At 45.0% G+C, this 13,839-nt stretch overlaps 1 protein-coding gene across 4 annotated transcripts in view; it reads left to right on the top strand.

Annotated features, from left to right (window-relative positions):
* Positions 1-13,839, top strand: part of col14a1b (collagen, type XIV, alpha 1b) — a 92,997-nt gene that overhangs the window by 4,919 nt on the left and 74,239 nt on the right. For 3 of the 4 annotated variants that reach the window (XM_064983659.1, XM_064983657.1, XM_064983658.1), the window contains exons 3-5: positions 12-128; positions 8,706-8,846; positions 9,007-9,111. The exons of the other annotated variant lie outside the window; for it this stretch is intronic. In XM_064983659.1, the coding sequence (XP_064839731.1) occupies positions 12-128; positions 8,706-8,846; positions 9,007-9,111 (363 nt within the window). The remainder of the gene's footprint in view (positions 1-11; positions 129-8,705; positions 8,847-9,006; positions 9,112-13,839) is intronic. 4 annotated transcript variants of the gene reach the window in all.

Below are 13,839 nucleotides of genomic sequence, written 5' to 3' on the forward strand. Positions count from 1 at the left end.
TTTTTGTCTAGTTGCCACTCCACGAAGACTTCGTTTCAAGGTCCTGAGCGCAACCCAGCTGCATGTGTCATGGAAAGAGCCGAAAGGAGACTTTGAAAGCTACAGATTTATTTATAGCACACAATCAGGTAAGGTCCAGCAATGTTACAATCAAGTTACGATTCGGCCCTGAAGGCCTACACTTTCTAACTTATATTCCGTGTTTCACAAACGGCTTCATACTTGCAGTGTAGAAAACGGAATTACATATCAATTACATGTCAGATGATGATGTCATCTGGTTATAGCCCGTCTCCTATGACGTGAATGGCTTCTGGACGTTTGACTATAGTTCAATAATGGTAATTGGAGTAGGAGTTGAAGACACAGACTCATTGGTAATGATCATGAAGAAATTAGGAGAGTGAGATAGCCAATGTCTTTGGCACACACTTGCAGTAAAGAAATAGGAGTACTTCAGAGTATGTGATCTCCCTCCATTTTATAATCACGTTTGGAAATGAACTCCAAACATCCATTTTGTAATCTATGTTAATTACTGTGATTGATACCCGTAGTAAGCCAACAACGTGTATCAACTTGAGAAACACTGTATTAGGCGAATTTGACTCAATGTGTGGTACAGCCTACCATTTCACCTCTCAAGTTGTTCTTAAGGTAAGATATTTATAAATTGCCAATGTATAGATCGACTCCATGACATTCCACCATGGCTTTTACTTTGAGTCCTTACAGTACCTTTCCCGCAGCTAGGGGGAAAGCTGCAGCTCCAGTGGCATGGCTGGCCTTGATCTGGTGTTGATAAAGATGATGGAGTGAGTGAGCAGAGCACAAGCAGCTGTATCTAAACTGCCTGAGGCAGGCCAGGGCGGGGGGCACAATATTATCCCAGCTCTGGCACCCTGCTAAAGGAGCACATCTCCCCAACAAGCCAGCTTCCTCTGGTGAACTTCTCCTTATGCCAGCTGCAAAATAGAGGATATTTCAACCGTTTCTTCCAGACCTGTGTTTCAAATAGTATTTGTTTTGTCTTTTTAAATGCTATACGCTTTTGATCGAGTCTGCCTGTAGTACCATATTGGTAAGGTTTGGGACTATTACATTGGTTTCTTTGCACCAGGCAAGCTCAATCAAGCGCATTAAAAAGTATTTAAAAAGTTATAAAACAAATAAATAATGCTATTTCCCTCCTCTCTCTTTCTCAGTCAGAATTGTCATTCTGTGTGGGTTGAAATGGGAGCTCCTGAGAGAAGCTCGTCAGTGAGCCTTTGTTCATTGAAGAAGAGTTGCTTTGACAGAGGGCAACACCCGCAGACATACACAAACCATTATGATTGGGGTGGAATTGAATGCCGCGCTAGATTGTGGTTAGTAACACTGGCAGTAGGATTATAGGTTCAGGGGTGTGTCAGAAATATTCACAACCAGAATTATAGGCGCAGTAGCTGGCGGTGGCAATAAAGGGCTGGGATTTGACAAATTAATACATTTGAGGTGTGACGAGGGCTTAGCCATTCACTGGCCAATCAACGCGTTTCATGGATTAATATTGCATGCCGTTGTGCCAAGTTCTTTAGGTTATTGACAGTCTTCGCATTGCCGTCAACGCCAATGCGGCTGAGGGCACCAAATATTCTCATCGTAGTCCATTGTGGATTGATACTACAGTTTATTAAATAGGATAGGCTATAGTAACAGTGTTGACAGTCAACATTGTTCAAATTGGCTTCAACGAGTACAGGCCTCCTTTTCCTTTCGGAAAAGCTGACCATGACTCCATTTTGTTGCTCCCTGCCTACAGACAGAAGCTAAAACAAGAAGCTCTCGCGCTCAGGTCTGTTCAACGCTGGTCCGACCAATCTGATTCCACGCTCCAAGACTGCTTCCATCACGTGGACTGGGATATGTTCCACACTGCGTCCAACAACAACATTGACGAATACGCTGATTCGGTGAGCGAGTTCATTCAAAAGTGCATTGAAGATGTCGTTCCCATAGCAACAATTAAAACATTCCCAAACCAGAAACCGTGGATTGATGGCAGCATTCGCGTGAAACTGAAAGCGAGAACCACTGCTTTTAACCAAGGCAAGGTGACCGGAAACATGACCGAATACAAACAGTGTAGCTATTCCCTCCGCAAGGTAATCAAACAAGCTAAGCGTCAGTATAGAGACAAAGTAGAGTCGCAATTCAACGGCTCAGACACAAGAGGTATGTGGCAGGGTCTACAGTCAATCACGGATTGCTCCCAGGCAGACTAAATAACTTTTTTGTCCGCTTTGAGGACAATATGGTGCCACTGACACGGCCCGCAACCGAAACATGCGGACTCTCCTTCACTGCAGCCGACGTGAGTAAAACATTTAACCGTGTTAACCCTCGCAAGGCTGCAGGCCCAGACGGCATCCCCAGCCGCGTCCTCAGAGCATGCGCAGACTAGCTGGCTGGTGTGTTTACGGACATATTCAATCAATCCTTATCCCAGTCTGCTGTTCCCACATGCTTCAAGAGGGCCACCATTGTCCCTGTTCCCAAGAAAGCTAAGGTAACTGAGCTAAACGACTACCGCCCCGTAGCACTCACTTCCGTCATCATGAAGTGCTTTGAGAGACTAGTCAAGGACCATATCACCTCCACCCTACCTGACACCCTAGACCAACTCCAATTTGCTTACTGCCCAAATAGGTCCACAGACGATGCAATCTCAACCACACTGCCCGAACCCATCTGGACAAGAGGAAGACATATGTGAGAATGCTGTTCATCGACTACAGCTCAGCATTTAACACTATACTACCCTCCAAACTCGTCATCAAGCTCGAGCCTGGGTCTCGACCCCGCCCTGTGCAACTGGGTACTGGATTTCCTGACGGGCCGCCCCCAGGTGGTGAGGGTAGGTAACAACATCTCCACCCTGCAGATCCTCAACACTGGGGCCCCACAAGGGTGCATTCTGAGCCCTCTCCTGTACTCCCTGTTCACCCACGACTGCGTGGCCATGTACGCCTACAACTCAATCATCAAGTTTGCGGACGACACTACAGTGGTAGGCTTGATTACCAACAACGACAAGACGGCCTACAGGGAGGAGGTGAGGGCCCTTGGAGTGTGGTGTCAGGAAAATAACCTCACACTCAACGTCAACAAAACTAAGGAGATGATTGTGAACTTCAGGAAGCAGCAGAGGGAGCACCCTCCTATCCACATCGATGGGACAGTAGTGGAGAGGGTAGTAAGTTTTAAGTTCCTCGGCGTACACATCACAGACAAACTGAATTGGTCCACACACACACAGACAGCGTTGTGAAGAAGGCGCAGCAGCGCCTCTTCAACCTCAGGAGGCTGAAGAAATTCGGCTTGTCACCAAAAGCACTCACAAACTTCTACAGATGCACAATCGAGAGCATCCTGTCGGGCTGTATCACCGCCTGGTACGGCAACTGCTCCGCCCACAACCGTAAGGCTCTCCAGAGGGTAGTGAGGTCTGCACAACGCATCACTGGGGGCAAACTACCTGCCTTCCAGGACACCTACACCACCCAATGTCACAGGAAGGCCATAAAGATCATCAAGGACAACAACCACCCGAGCCACTGCCTGTTCACCCCGATATCATCCAGAAGGCGAGGTCAGTACAGGTGCATCAAAGCAGAGACCGAGAGACTGAAAAACAGCTTCTATCTCAAGGCCATCAGACTGTTAAACAGCCACCACTAACATTGAGTGGCTGCTGCCAACACACTGACTCAACTCCAGCCACTTTAATAATGGGAATTGATGTAAAATATATCACTAGCCATTTTAAACAATGCTACTTAATATAATGTTTACATACCCTACATTACTCATCTCATATGTATATGTATATACTGTACTCTATATCATCTACTGCATATTTATGTAATACATGTATCACTAGCCACTTTAAACTATGCCACCTTGTTTACATACCCTACATTACTCATCTGATATGTATATACTGTACTCGATACCATCTACTGCGTCTTGCCTATGCCGTTCTGTACCATCACATTCATATATCTTTATGTATCCCTTTATGTATCCCTTTACACTTGTGTGTATAAGGTAGTAGTTTTGGAATTGTTAGGTTAGATTACTCATTGGCTATTACTGCATTGTCGGAACTAGAAGCACAAGCATTTCGCTACACTCGCATTAACATCTGCTAACCATGTGTATGTGACAAATACATTTGATTTGATTTGTATTTAAGCGTCACACTTCTCCTCCAAAAAAAGTAATACTAGACTACCATAAATTGTATTGTATGTGTGAGGCACGTTCTCAATAAGCACGTTATAGGACTGAATCATTTGAATATGTTTGGTGGAGTGAGTCTTTGGTAACCAGACAATAGGCACGTTTTGGAAATGGGGACGGATACAAGCCAAAAGGAGTTTGCACTGCAGGTAGGCCTATGTGAGGTGTGAATAATGCAAAAGCCTCAGTAGTAGACAATTATTTTAGAAATATTTTATGGATAGGCTCCTTGGCTAATGCATGAAATACACCCAAAGCATTGCTGTTGAAACAGCTTTCGTTATAGTTGGACGAGGGTAAGGGTAGCCTACTGACGGCTTGTTTAGGGAAAAAAAAATAGCATAGCACTGGGCTCAAACTCACAAGGCTCAGAGCCAGAGCATGCTGCTTATATCACTGCCCCTTGGCAGTTCACAATTCTCTAGCAAGCAGGGAGAGTACTTGATGATACTTAATGGAAACAGTGCATTGTTTTGGATTATTTTGTTTTAAGCCTTCCCCAAACCTTAGCCATAACCTTAAACCACTTTAAATGAATACCTAAACTTAATAACCCTTTACGTTGTTGTTGTTTTAACCTTGTAACGATGAAGAATTAATCGGTAAAAAAAACTGCCGATCTGCGGTCAAGAACCAGAGTTCATCTCAGCCTATGCTGCACTTCAGTCCTTTGTCTTTTTGGCCCTGACGGGGACATGGATTACCTCAGAACACTGCTACTTCAACTGTTCTTTCTTCATCTGACTATGTTTTCTCTCATAGTCCAAGAGCATCTGGTTGTCGCGGTGGTGGCACAGGTCTACTCGTGGAGATTTTCTCTTTTCTCACTCTCTCACCTGTCCATCTCATTTGAATTCCATGCTGTCACTGTCACTTGTCCACTCAAGCTTAACATTATTGTAATCTATCACCCACCAGGTGCCCTTGGAGAATTCCTCAATAAGCTTGACACCTTGATAAGCTCATTTCCTGACGATGGCTCACTGCTCTTCGTACTTGGCAACTTCAACCTCCCGACATCTGCCTTCAATTCATTTCTTTCCAACTCTCTCATTCTCCTCCTTGCCTCTTTTGACCTCACCCTTTCCCAATCCCCTCCAAATCACCAGGCAGGCAATACGCTTAACCTCATCTTTACTAGAGGCTGCTCGCCTACTAATCTCACTGTGACCCCCCCTCCCTCCAGGTCTCTGATTTTCCTTTTCTGTCTCCCTTTCCTCCAACCCTAACCACTCAGCCCCTACCCAGGTGGTCATGCAATTTTTCACTCTCTCTCCAACTACTCTCTCATCTTCTATCCTATCATCTCTCCCTTCTGCTAAATCCTTCTCCCTCCTGTCTCCGGATTCTGCCTCTTCAACCCAACTCTCCTCCCTTTCCACATCCTATGACTCACACTGTCCCCATTTCTCCTGGCCGGCTCGGCCCTCCCCTCCTGCTCCGCGGCTGAGTGACTCATTGCGAGCTTACAGAACAGGGCTGCGGACAGCTAAGCAAAAATGGAGGAAAACTAAACTTCGGAGGACCTATCATCCTTTCACTTCCTCCTCTCTACCTTCTCTTCATCTGTATCTGCTGCTAAAGCCATTTTCTACCACTCTAAATCTCTGCCTATAGCTTCTGCCTATAACCCTAGGAAACTCTTCCACCTTCCCCTTAATCCTACACCCCCCACCCCCTCTCTGTGGACAAGTTTGTCATCCACTTTGAAAAAAAGTTTGACGACATCGACTACTCATTCACTCAGCCTATTGAGTCCACTGGTCTCACTCACACAGAACTACCCTACGCCTTGACCTCTTTCTCCAGATTAAATCCTACGAGTAGTGAGGTCTGGCCGTCCGACAACCTGCCCGCTCAACCACATCCCTTCCTCCCTTCTCCAGACCATCTCTGGAGATCTTCTTAGATTCATTCCCTCTGACTTCAAAATGGCTCGAGTTGTTCCCCTCCTCATGAAACCAACACTCGACTCATCTGACATCAAAAACTATAGACCTGTATCCCTTCTTTATTTTCTTTCCAAAACACTTGATAGTGCTGTCTCTGATCAACTTTCTCGTTATCTCTCTCATAATGATCTTCTTGACCCCAGCCAGCCTCAAGACGTGTCATTCAAATGAGACTGTTCTTCTCTGTGTCACGAAGGGTCTCCGCACTGCCAAAGCTGACTGTCTCTCCTCTGTTCTCGTCCTCCTAGATCTGTCCGCTGCCTTTGTCACTGTGAACCATCAGATCCTCCTCTCTACCCTCTCAGGACTGGGCATTTCAGGCAATGCGCACTCTTGGATTGCATCCTACCTGGCAGCCGCTCCTACCAGGGGATGTGGAGAGGATCTGTGTCTGCACCACGTACTCTTCCTACTGGTGTCCCCCAGGGCTCGGTTCTAAGCCCTCTCCTCTTCTCTTTATACACCAAGTCACTCGGCTCCGTCATATCCTCACATGGTCTCTCCTATCATTGCTATGCCGATGACACTCAACTACTTTCCCCCCTTCTGACACCAAGGTGGCGACACACATCTCTGTGTGCCTGGCAGATATCTCAACTTGGATGTCGGTCCACCACCTCAAGCTCAACAAGACGGAACTGCTCTTCCTCTCCATCACGGTTGACCACTCCACCGTCTCCCCCCTCCCAATGTGCAAAGAGCCTTGGTGTGACCCTGGACAACACCCTGTCATTCTCTGCAAACATCAAAGCAGTGACCCGGTCCTGCAGGTTCATGTTCTACAACATCCGTAGAGTACGACCCTACCTCACACAGGAAGCGTGTCCTCTCCCATCTGGGCTCCTGCAACTCGCTGTTGGCTGGGCTCCCTGCTGTGCCATAAAACCCCTGCAACTTATCCAGAACGCAGCAGCCCGCCTCGTTTTCAACCTTCCCAAGTTCTCTCATGTCACCCCGCTCCTCCGCACACTCCACTGGCTTCCAGTTGAAGCTCGCATCCACCACAAGACCATGGTGATTACCTATGGAACAGCAAAAGGAACTGCCCCTCCCTACCTTCAGGCTATGCTCAAACACAACACACCAACCCAAGCATTCCATTCTGCCACATCAGGTCTCTTGGCCCTCCCACCCATACGGGAGGGCAGCTCCCGCTCAGTACAGTCCAAGCTCTTCTCTGTCCTGGCACCCCAATGGTAGAACCAGCTTCCCCCTGAAGTTAGGACAGCAGATTCCCTTCCCATCTTCCGAAAATATCTGAAACCCTACCTCTTCAAACAGTATCTTAAATAATCCTCCTCGTCTTCTATTTGACTATTTGGGGAATGCATTGGGCAGGACATAAAAACAGCCTTCACCCCCCCCCCCCACACTAGCTCTGACTCTACTGATAGCTACGTTATTGAGGAAAATGTAAATTTTCATGCCTGTGATATTTGGTTGTCCCACCTAGCAATCTTAAGATAAATGCACTAACTGTAAGTCGCTCTGGATAAGAGCATCTGCAAAATGACTCAAATATAAATATATACCGAGTGTGCTGTATCAACACAGACATTTTGCTGAAAAAGACAATATCAGTGCTTTTCAAGTATTCTGCGGTACATTCGGATGTATTGGTCAAGATTGTTTGAGTCATTCATAGGGGTGCGTCCTAAGGTCCAGTTGTGTCAGATGAGGCCTCCATAATACCTGTGAATGACCTATGATGGGCGCATCATCTTTAAGCAAGACCTGACAGGACTTGACACCCCCATTTTTACAACATGCCTACACACCTCCATTTGCAACATGTTGCCTTCGGGCCATGCTTAGCAGCTATATCAAAATAGTAACAAAGGAGGAACTGTACGTGACAGTGAGCGCAGTTAAAGACGAGTGTTAAATGTCAGGATAATTGTAATTCCGTAGTTCTGTTCTGATATGCAAAACATGAAGGATGAAACCTAAGGTCAATGCATAAATAGTACATTTTAGCCACATTTCCTTAAGTGCTTCAATGGTCTGCCAGGCTCGATTTATATGAATTGATTTAGAATCAGTAGGCTACACGGGGAGTGCGTTCTCTCCTGTTTTCACACAGCCCTGTTAAGTTGTTTTTGAAGAGGGAGACAGTGGAGTGAGTCCAACTGAGTGTCTCCATGTACTGTGCATACTGCTTCTTGAAGTAATTCAGGTGTGTTGGAACAGGCCTCACTTTACTTCTCCTGCAGCAGCCGTTGAGCCGCTGCCTAGTTCATTTACTGTCGTATCCAGTGGTATCCTTCATTGCAACATCAAATGTCATTCCTGACATTCCACCTGAAAAGGAGATTTCAAAATAGTCAAAAGATCCCAAAAAGTACATTTTTATTATGGTAAACTAATTTTCAATAGAATGTATTTAATAAACAATCAGAACACAAGTGAAAACAATTTCATGAATATTTACAAAGATTGGTCTTGTTTGTTACTTTCTCCCAATTCCAGATGCAGAGGAGACTGAACTAGACGTGACAAAGAAGGAAGCCAAAGTGATCATAGACTTTGACCCCAGACAGTTATACACAGTCAAGGTCACTGCTGTGAAAGGTGCTCAGGAGAGCAAGCCACTTCTAGGAACATTTGAGGGTGAGAAGAGCCTTAGACCTTTTACAACCTATTCTATGATTTCATGAACTTGTTCAATCAAAAGGTAATAGCTGGTCTGTGTGATTGCCATTGTTCCAACACATTTGACAAAATGTATTCTACGGTATGTGTCAATGGAACTGTGTTTGGTTTGTTTCAGCCCAACTTTCAGAGCCTGACGTTAAGAACGTACAGCCCCAGAATGTACGCCCCAAAAACCAGAAAGACACCAGTATCACAGAGGAGAACAATGAGATATCTGAAGGTAAGTATGGGATGTATGAGTGACCAACCTGAAATCTGGAAATTGCCATGGCTCAGTCTTCAAATCAACCAAGAAATCAACATGGAGAAGATTAGCTTGAAGACACACAGGTAAGTTGAAGCTCCAAAGGGCTCTTGGTTGGTCCTGAGGCTATACCTGGTGGTGGAGTGGACAGCTGTACATTTTTCATTGGGAGTGGATGCGACAATTAGAAAACATTACCCGTGTGATGTTTTTGTTTGAACTTTTCTGAAGAAGAAAGGCCTTGAATGTGATCCTCATTCCCACTTACTCATTGGAGCAACAACTGCAATGTGCTTCATTTCAAGTGGACTTTGAAGGAAATTCCAGGGCTGGAAATTGCCACAAAGTAAGTCTACATTGGATCCCAGTAAACAAAACTTGTAACGGACTCCAAGACACCAGAGGTACCACAGACACTGTCTTGTGGTCCTGAAACAGACAAAGCCGGAGAGGATCTGATTAAACCAAAAGCACTGGATATTGAAGCATTTTGGAGCAATGATCTACTTATGATTGCTGTGTTCCGTAAACCAAGGTAAGCCTGAAACTGTTTTCCTTTTAAAATAAGCATGAAGTTGTTATAAATCTGTTATGGTAAATGATCGGCCAGGATCTAAAAACTGGAATGACAAAGTTTAAAACCAGTCATCATGACACTGATACAAAGCTGTAATGTTATAGGAGTCTACAGTTATGTCTCAGGGCTAATACTGTATAGGAGGATTCAGCCCCAACTGAAATAACATCTGTCAGGGTAAAGGTTATGTATGCAATAGTTGCAGAGGTATTTTAACACACCCTTCCAGTTGAGTTCAAACAGATAAAAGAGACCTGGGGACTAAATATTGATTATTTACAAAGGATTGATCTCAAAGTGTCTGCCACAGTATTGCTCCTTGTCTGTAACCAGTGTCAATATTTTTTAAATTAAAAAAACAAAAAAAAACTGATCGTAAAAGCTGTTGGTGGGCTGAAACAGGCTATTAGTGGTAGATTTAGGAGTTTGTTTTCAGACAAAGATAGTAACAGTGTTTATGAAACTCCTGTGGAGTCTGTGTTTCATGGTGTCTTGAATCGTCTGTGCTTCTGGCATAAAGAGCTATGATTTGGCTGAGGTGTCAAAAAGTGTTTTGCAGTTATGGAGTGTGGTGTAAGGATCCCTGTGGTGCTTTGAGGTCTGCGATGGATCACCTGCCGTCTCTTAAAATGCTCAAATTGCCTATGAGTAAAAGACAGAAGGGGAAAATAACTTGGATATAATGATGCGTCTTTTCTTTCTCCTTCACTCTCTATCTTCTTTCTTTCTCCAAACTCTTTCTTTCCTTGTCAAGCTCTAATTTCTTCCTCCTCACTGTTTCTCTCCTTTTCCCCTTCCTCCTTCTCTCTCGCCCTCTCTCTCTCCACTCTCCCGCTCTCTCTCCATTGCATGTAGACAGCTGACATAGACAGCTATCTCCTTGCCCACACTTGCAGAATACCTTTACTATGTTATCACCGGGCCCATTCTTGGACGGCTCCAGGCTTGCTAAGTAAACCCCTGTAGCTCCCTGCCTGCCTGGGTGTGCAGATATACCAGAGGGCAAAAAGGTGTGCCCAAGGCCTGGCAGATGCCTCAGTCCCACACAACCTAGCACTTACCTCCACGCCTACCCTCTCTGAACTGGGCCCAGGAAGGATATTAGGCCCCTATATTTATGCCCTAATTGAAGTTGCTGGGGCCGTGCTCGGCAGAGTCGGCGCTTCCGGAGGTGGTGGTGGTGTCATAAGGGACACATATAGGTAATTAAGGCCGGATGACTCATGCATCGCCATGGCAGCGCTTATGTTGTGCAGTGGCCGGGGTTTGGGATCCGAGGCTCAGGGTTGATTGACACATTTTTGAGCGAAAAGTAATTGGTGTCAGTCAGTGAAGGGATAAAATGGCATAGTTTATGTATGACACGTTGATTTTTAGCCCCTTTTGGCTCTAGATGAGTATATGGGTATGGGCGTGTGCCATGTGGTATATTACACTGCCATAACATTATCATAGGCATTACTTAACATCTTTTAATTTCTTTCCAGTTTATGTTTGCCCTTCCAGCTTTTAGGTATACTCTATATGCAGCGGCATAAGCAGTTACCAGTACATCTGAACCAATAACCACAACCAGTACCAGACCATATCCTTTACCTTTCAGTTCCCGCTGGCTACACTGCTACCTGCTCAAGTTAGCGCAGATAGCATTAGCTTATCATCCGCCCTGTCGCTTGGGGGTCAAGGAGGATATTACGCTTCCTCAATGTCCCTTAACTAGCAGGTGGTTGGGGAGGTGGTGCTGCCAGACAGTATTACGCTGCGATGACATGACCCATTTGTTTAACTTTAATTACATGGTCATTTGTTCACACGGAGGTAATTGGACTGTATCCAGAGAGGCCGACGAGATAATGAAATCACAGCTTGCTCCTGATTCCCCCCACTCTTCAGGGGACCCTAACGCGCTGTAGTGTCGCCCCCAGGAACCACAGGTTATATTTTAAGCATAGAAGACATTTAGTGGTTTGTAGTAGCCTACGGGAGGGCTGCTTAGAGGACAGAGAGCTTCTCTCTAGGCTCATGAATAACAGCTAAGAGATGGGGACAGAAGATGTTATGGTAGTGGTGTCTTTTGAGGCAATGTTTAGCGAAGGAGGAGGTTGTTATTTAGCTTTTTTGTTGATTAAGATGCAATTAAATATCTGTGCAGTAGTGAATGAAAATGTGACAATTTGCCTTGTAAAACAGCACAAATTCAGCAATAACAGGTGCAAACTAGTGTTTTGAAGCATGGCTAACTTTCCTAATCCTCTTGGATGTCTGGAAAACGCAGTATTTTTACAAGACATAAGAGAAACCTGAGGTACAGTGAGGGAAAAGAGTATTTGATCCCCTGCTGATTTTGTATGTTTGCCCACTGACAAAGAAATGATCCATCTATAATTTTAATGGTAGGTTTATTTGAACAGTGAGAGACAGAATAACAACAAAAAAATCCAGAAAAACGCATGTCAAATGTTATATAATGTTATAAATTTATTTGCATTTTAATGAGGGAAATAAGTATTTGACCCCCTCTCAATCAGAAAGATTTCTGGCTCCCAGGTGTCTTTTATACAGGTAACGAGCTGAGATTAGGAGCACAGTCTTAAAGGGAGTGCTCCTAATCTCAGTTTGTTACCTGTATAAAAGACACCTGTCCACAGAAGATTCCAAACTCTCCAGCATGGCCAAGGCCAAAGAACTCTCCAAGGATGTCAGGGACAAGATTGTAGACCTACACAAGGCTAGAATAGGCTACAAGACCATCGCCAAGCAGCTTGGTGAGAAGGTGACAACAGCTGGTGCGATTATTCGCAAATGGAAGAAACACAAAAGAACTCTCAATCTCCCCCTGCCTGGGGTTCCATGCAAGATCTCACCTCGTGGAGTTGCAATGATCATGAGAACGGTGAGGAATCAGCCCAGAACTACACGGGGGGATCTTGTCAATGATCTCTAGGCAGCTGGGACCATAGTCACCAAGAAAACAATTGGTAACACACTACGTCGTGAAGGACTGAAATCCTGCAGCGCCCCTTAGGTCCCCCTGCTCAAGAAAGCACATATACATGCCCGTTTGAAGTTTGCCAATGAACATCTGAATGATTCAGAGGACAACTAGGTGAAAGTGTTGTGGTCAGATGAGACCAAAATGGAGCTCTCAACTCAACTCGCCGTGTTTGGAGGAGGAATGCTGCCTATGACCCTAAGAACACCATCCCCACCTTCAAACATTATGCTTTGGGGCTGTTTTTCTGCTGAGGGGACAGGACATCTTCACCACATCAAAGGGGCGATGGACGGGGCCATGTACCGTCAAATCTTGGGTGAGAACCTCCTTCCCTCAGCCAGGGCATTGAAAATGGGTCGTGGATGGGTATTCCAGCATGACAATGACCCAAAACACACTACCAAGGCAACAAAGGAGTTGCTCAAGAAGAAGCACATTAAGGTCCTTGAGTGGCCTAGCCAGTCTCCAGACCTTAATCCCATAGAAAATCTGTGGAGGGAGCTGAAGGTTTGAGTTGCCAAACGTCAGCCTCGAAACCTTAATGACTTGGAGAAGATCTGCAAAGAGGAGTGGGACAAAATCCCTCCTGAGATGTGTACAAACCTGGTGGCCAACTACAAGAAACGTCTGACCTCTGTGATTGCCAACAAGGGTTTTCACCAAGTACTAAGTCATGTTTTGCAGAGTTTTTCTGGATTTCTGTTGTTGTTATTCTGTCTCTCACTGTTGAAATAAACCTACCATTAAAATTATAGACTGATCATTTCGTTGTCAGTGGGCAAACGTACAAAATCAGCAGGGGATCAAATACTTTTTTCCCCTCACTGTATTTCTGTAACCATGGACACAGGCATGTTTTGTTTTTTAAGGCTGAAGTCATGTAACTGTTGGAATTCTCTGTTCAGTGTCAAAGACTCACAATACCCTGTAATTAATTAGTTTGGTAACAGCCTGTATAGTACTTTCGATCTTCAGCCGTAGTGCTGTTCATGTAAGACACGCAGGAAACATTGTTATGAAATGGAAATAATTTGATGGACAAATGGAGCATTGCAACTTATGCTGGACTCTTGGGATACTGCTTCCTATTGAGTGACAGGTATTATGTCATTCATTTGTTGGTATTATAACA

Source organism: Oncorhynchus masou, chromosome 13 (genome assembly GCF_036934945.1).
Source record: "Oncorhynchus masou masou isolate Uvic2021 chromosome 13, UVic_Omas_1.1, whole genome shotgun sequence".
Taxonomy (NCBI): Eukaryota; Metazoa; Chordata; class Actinopteri; order Salmoniformes; family Salmonidae; genus Oncorhynchus; species Oncorhynchus masou.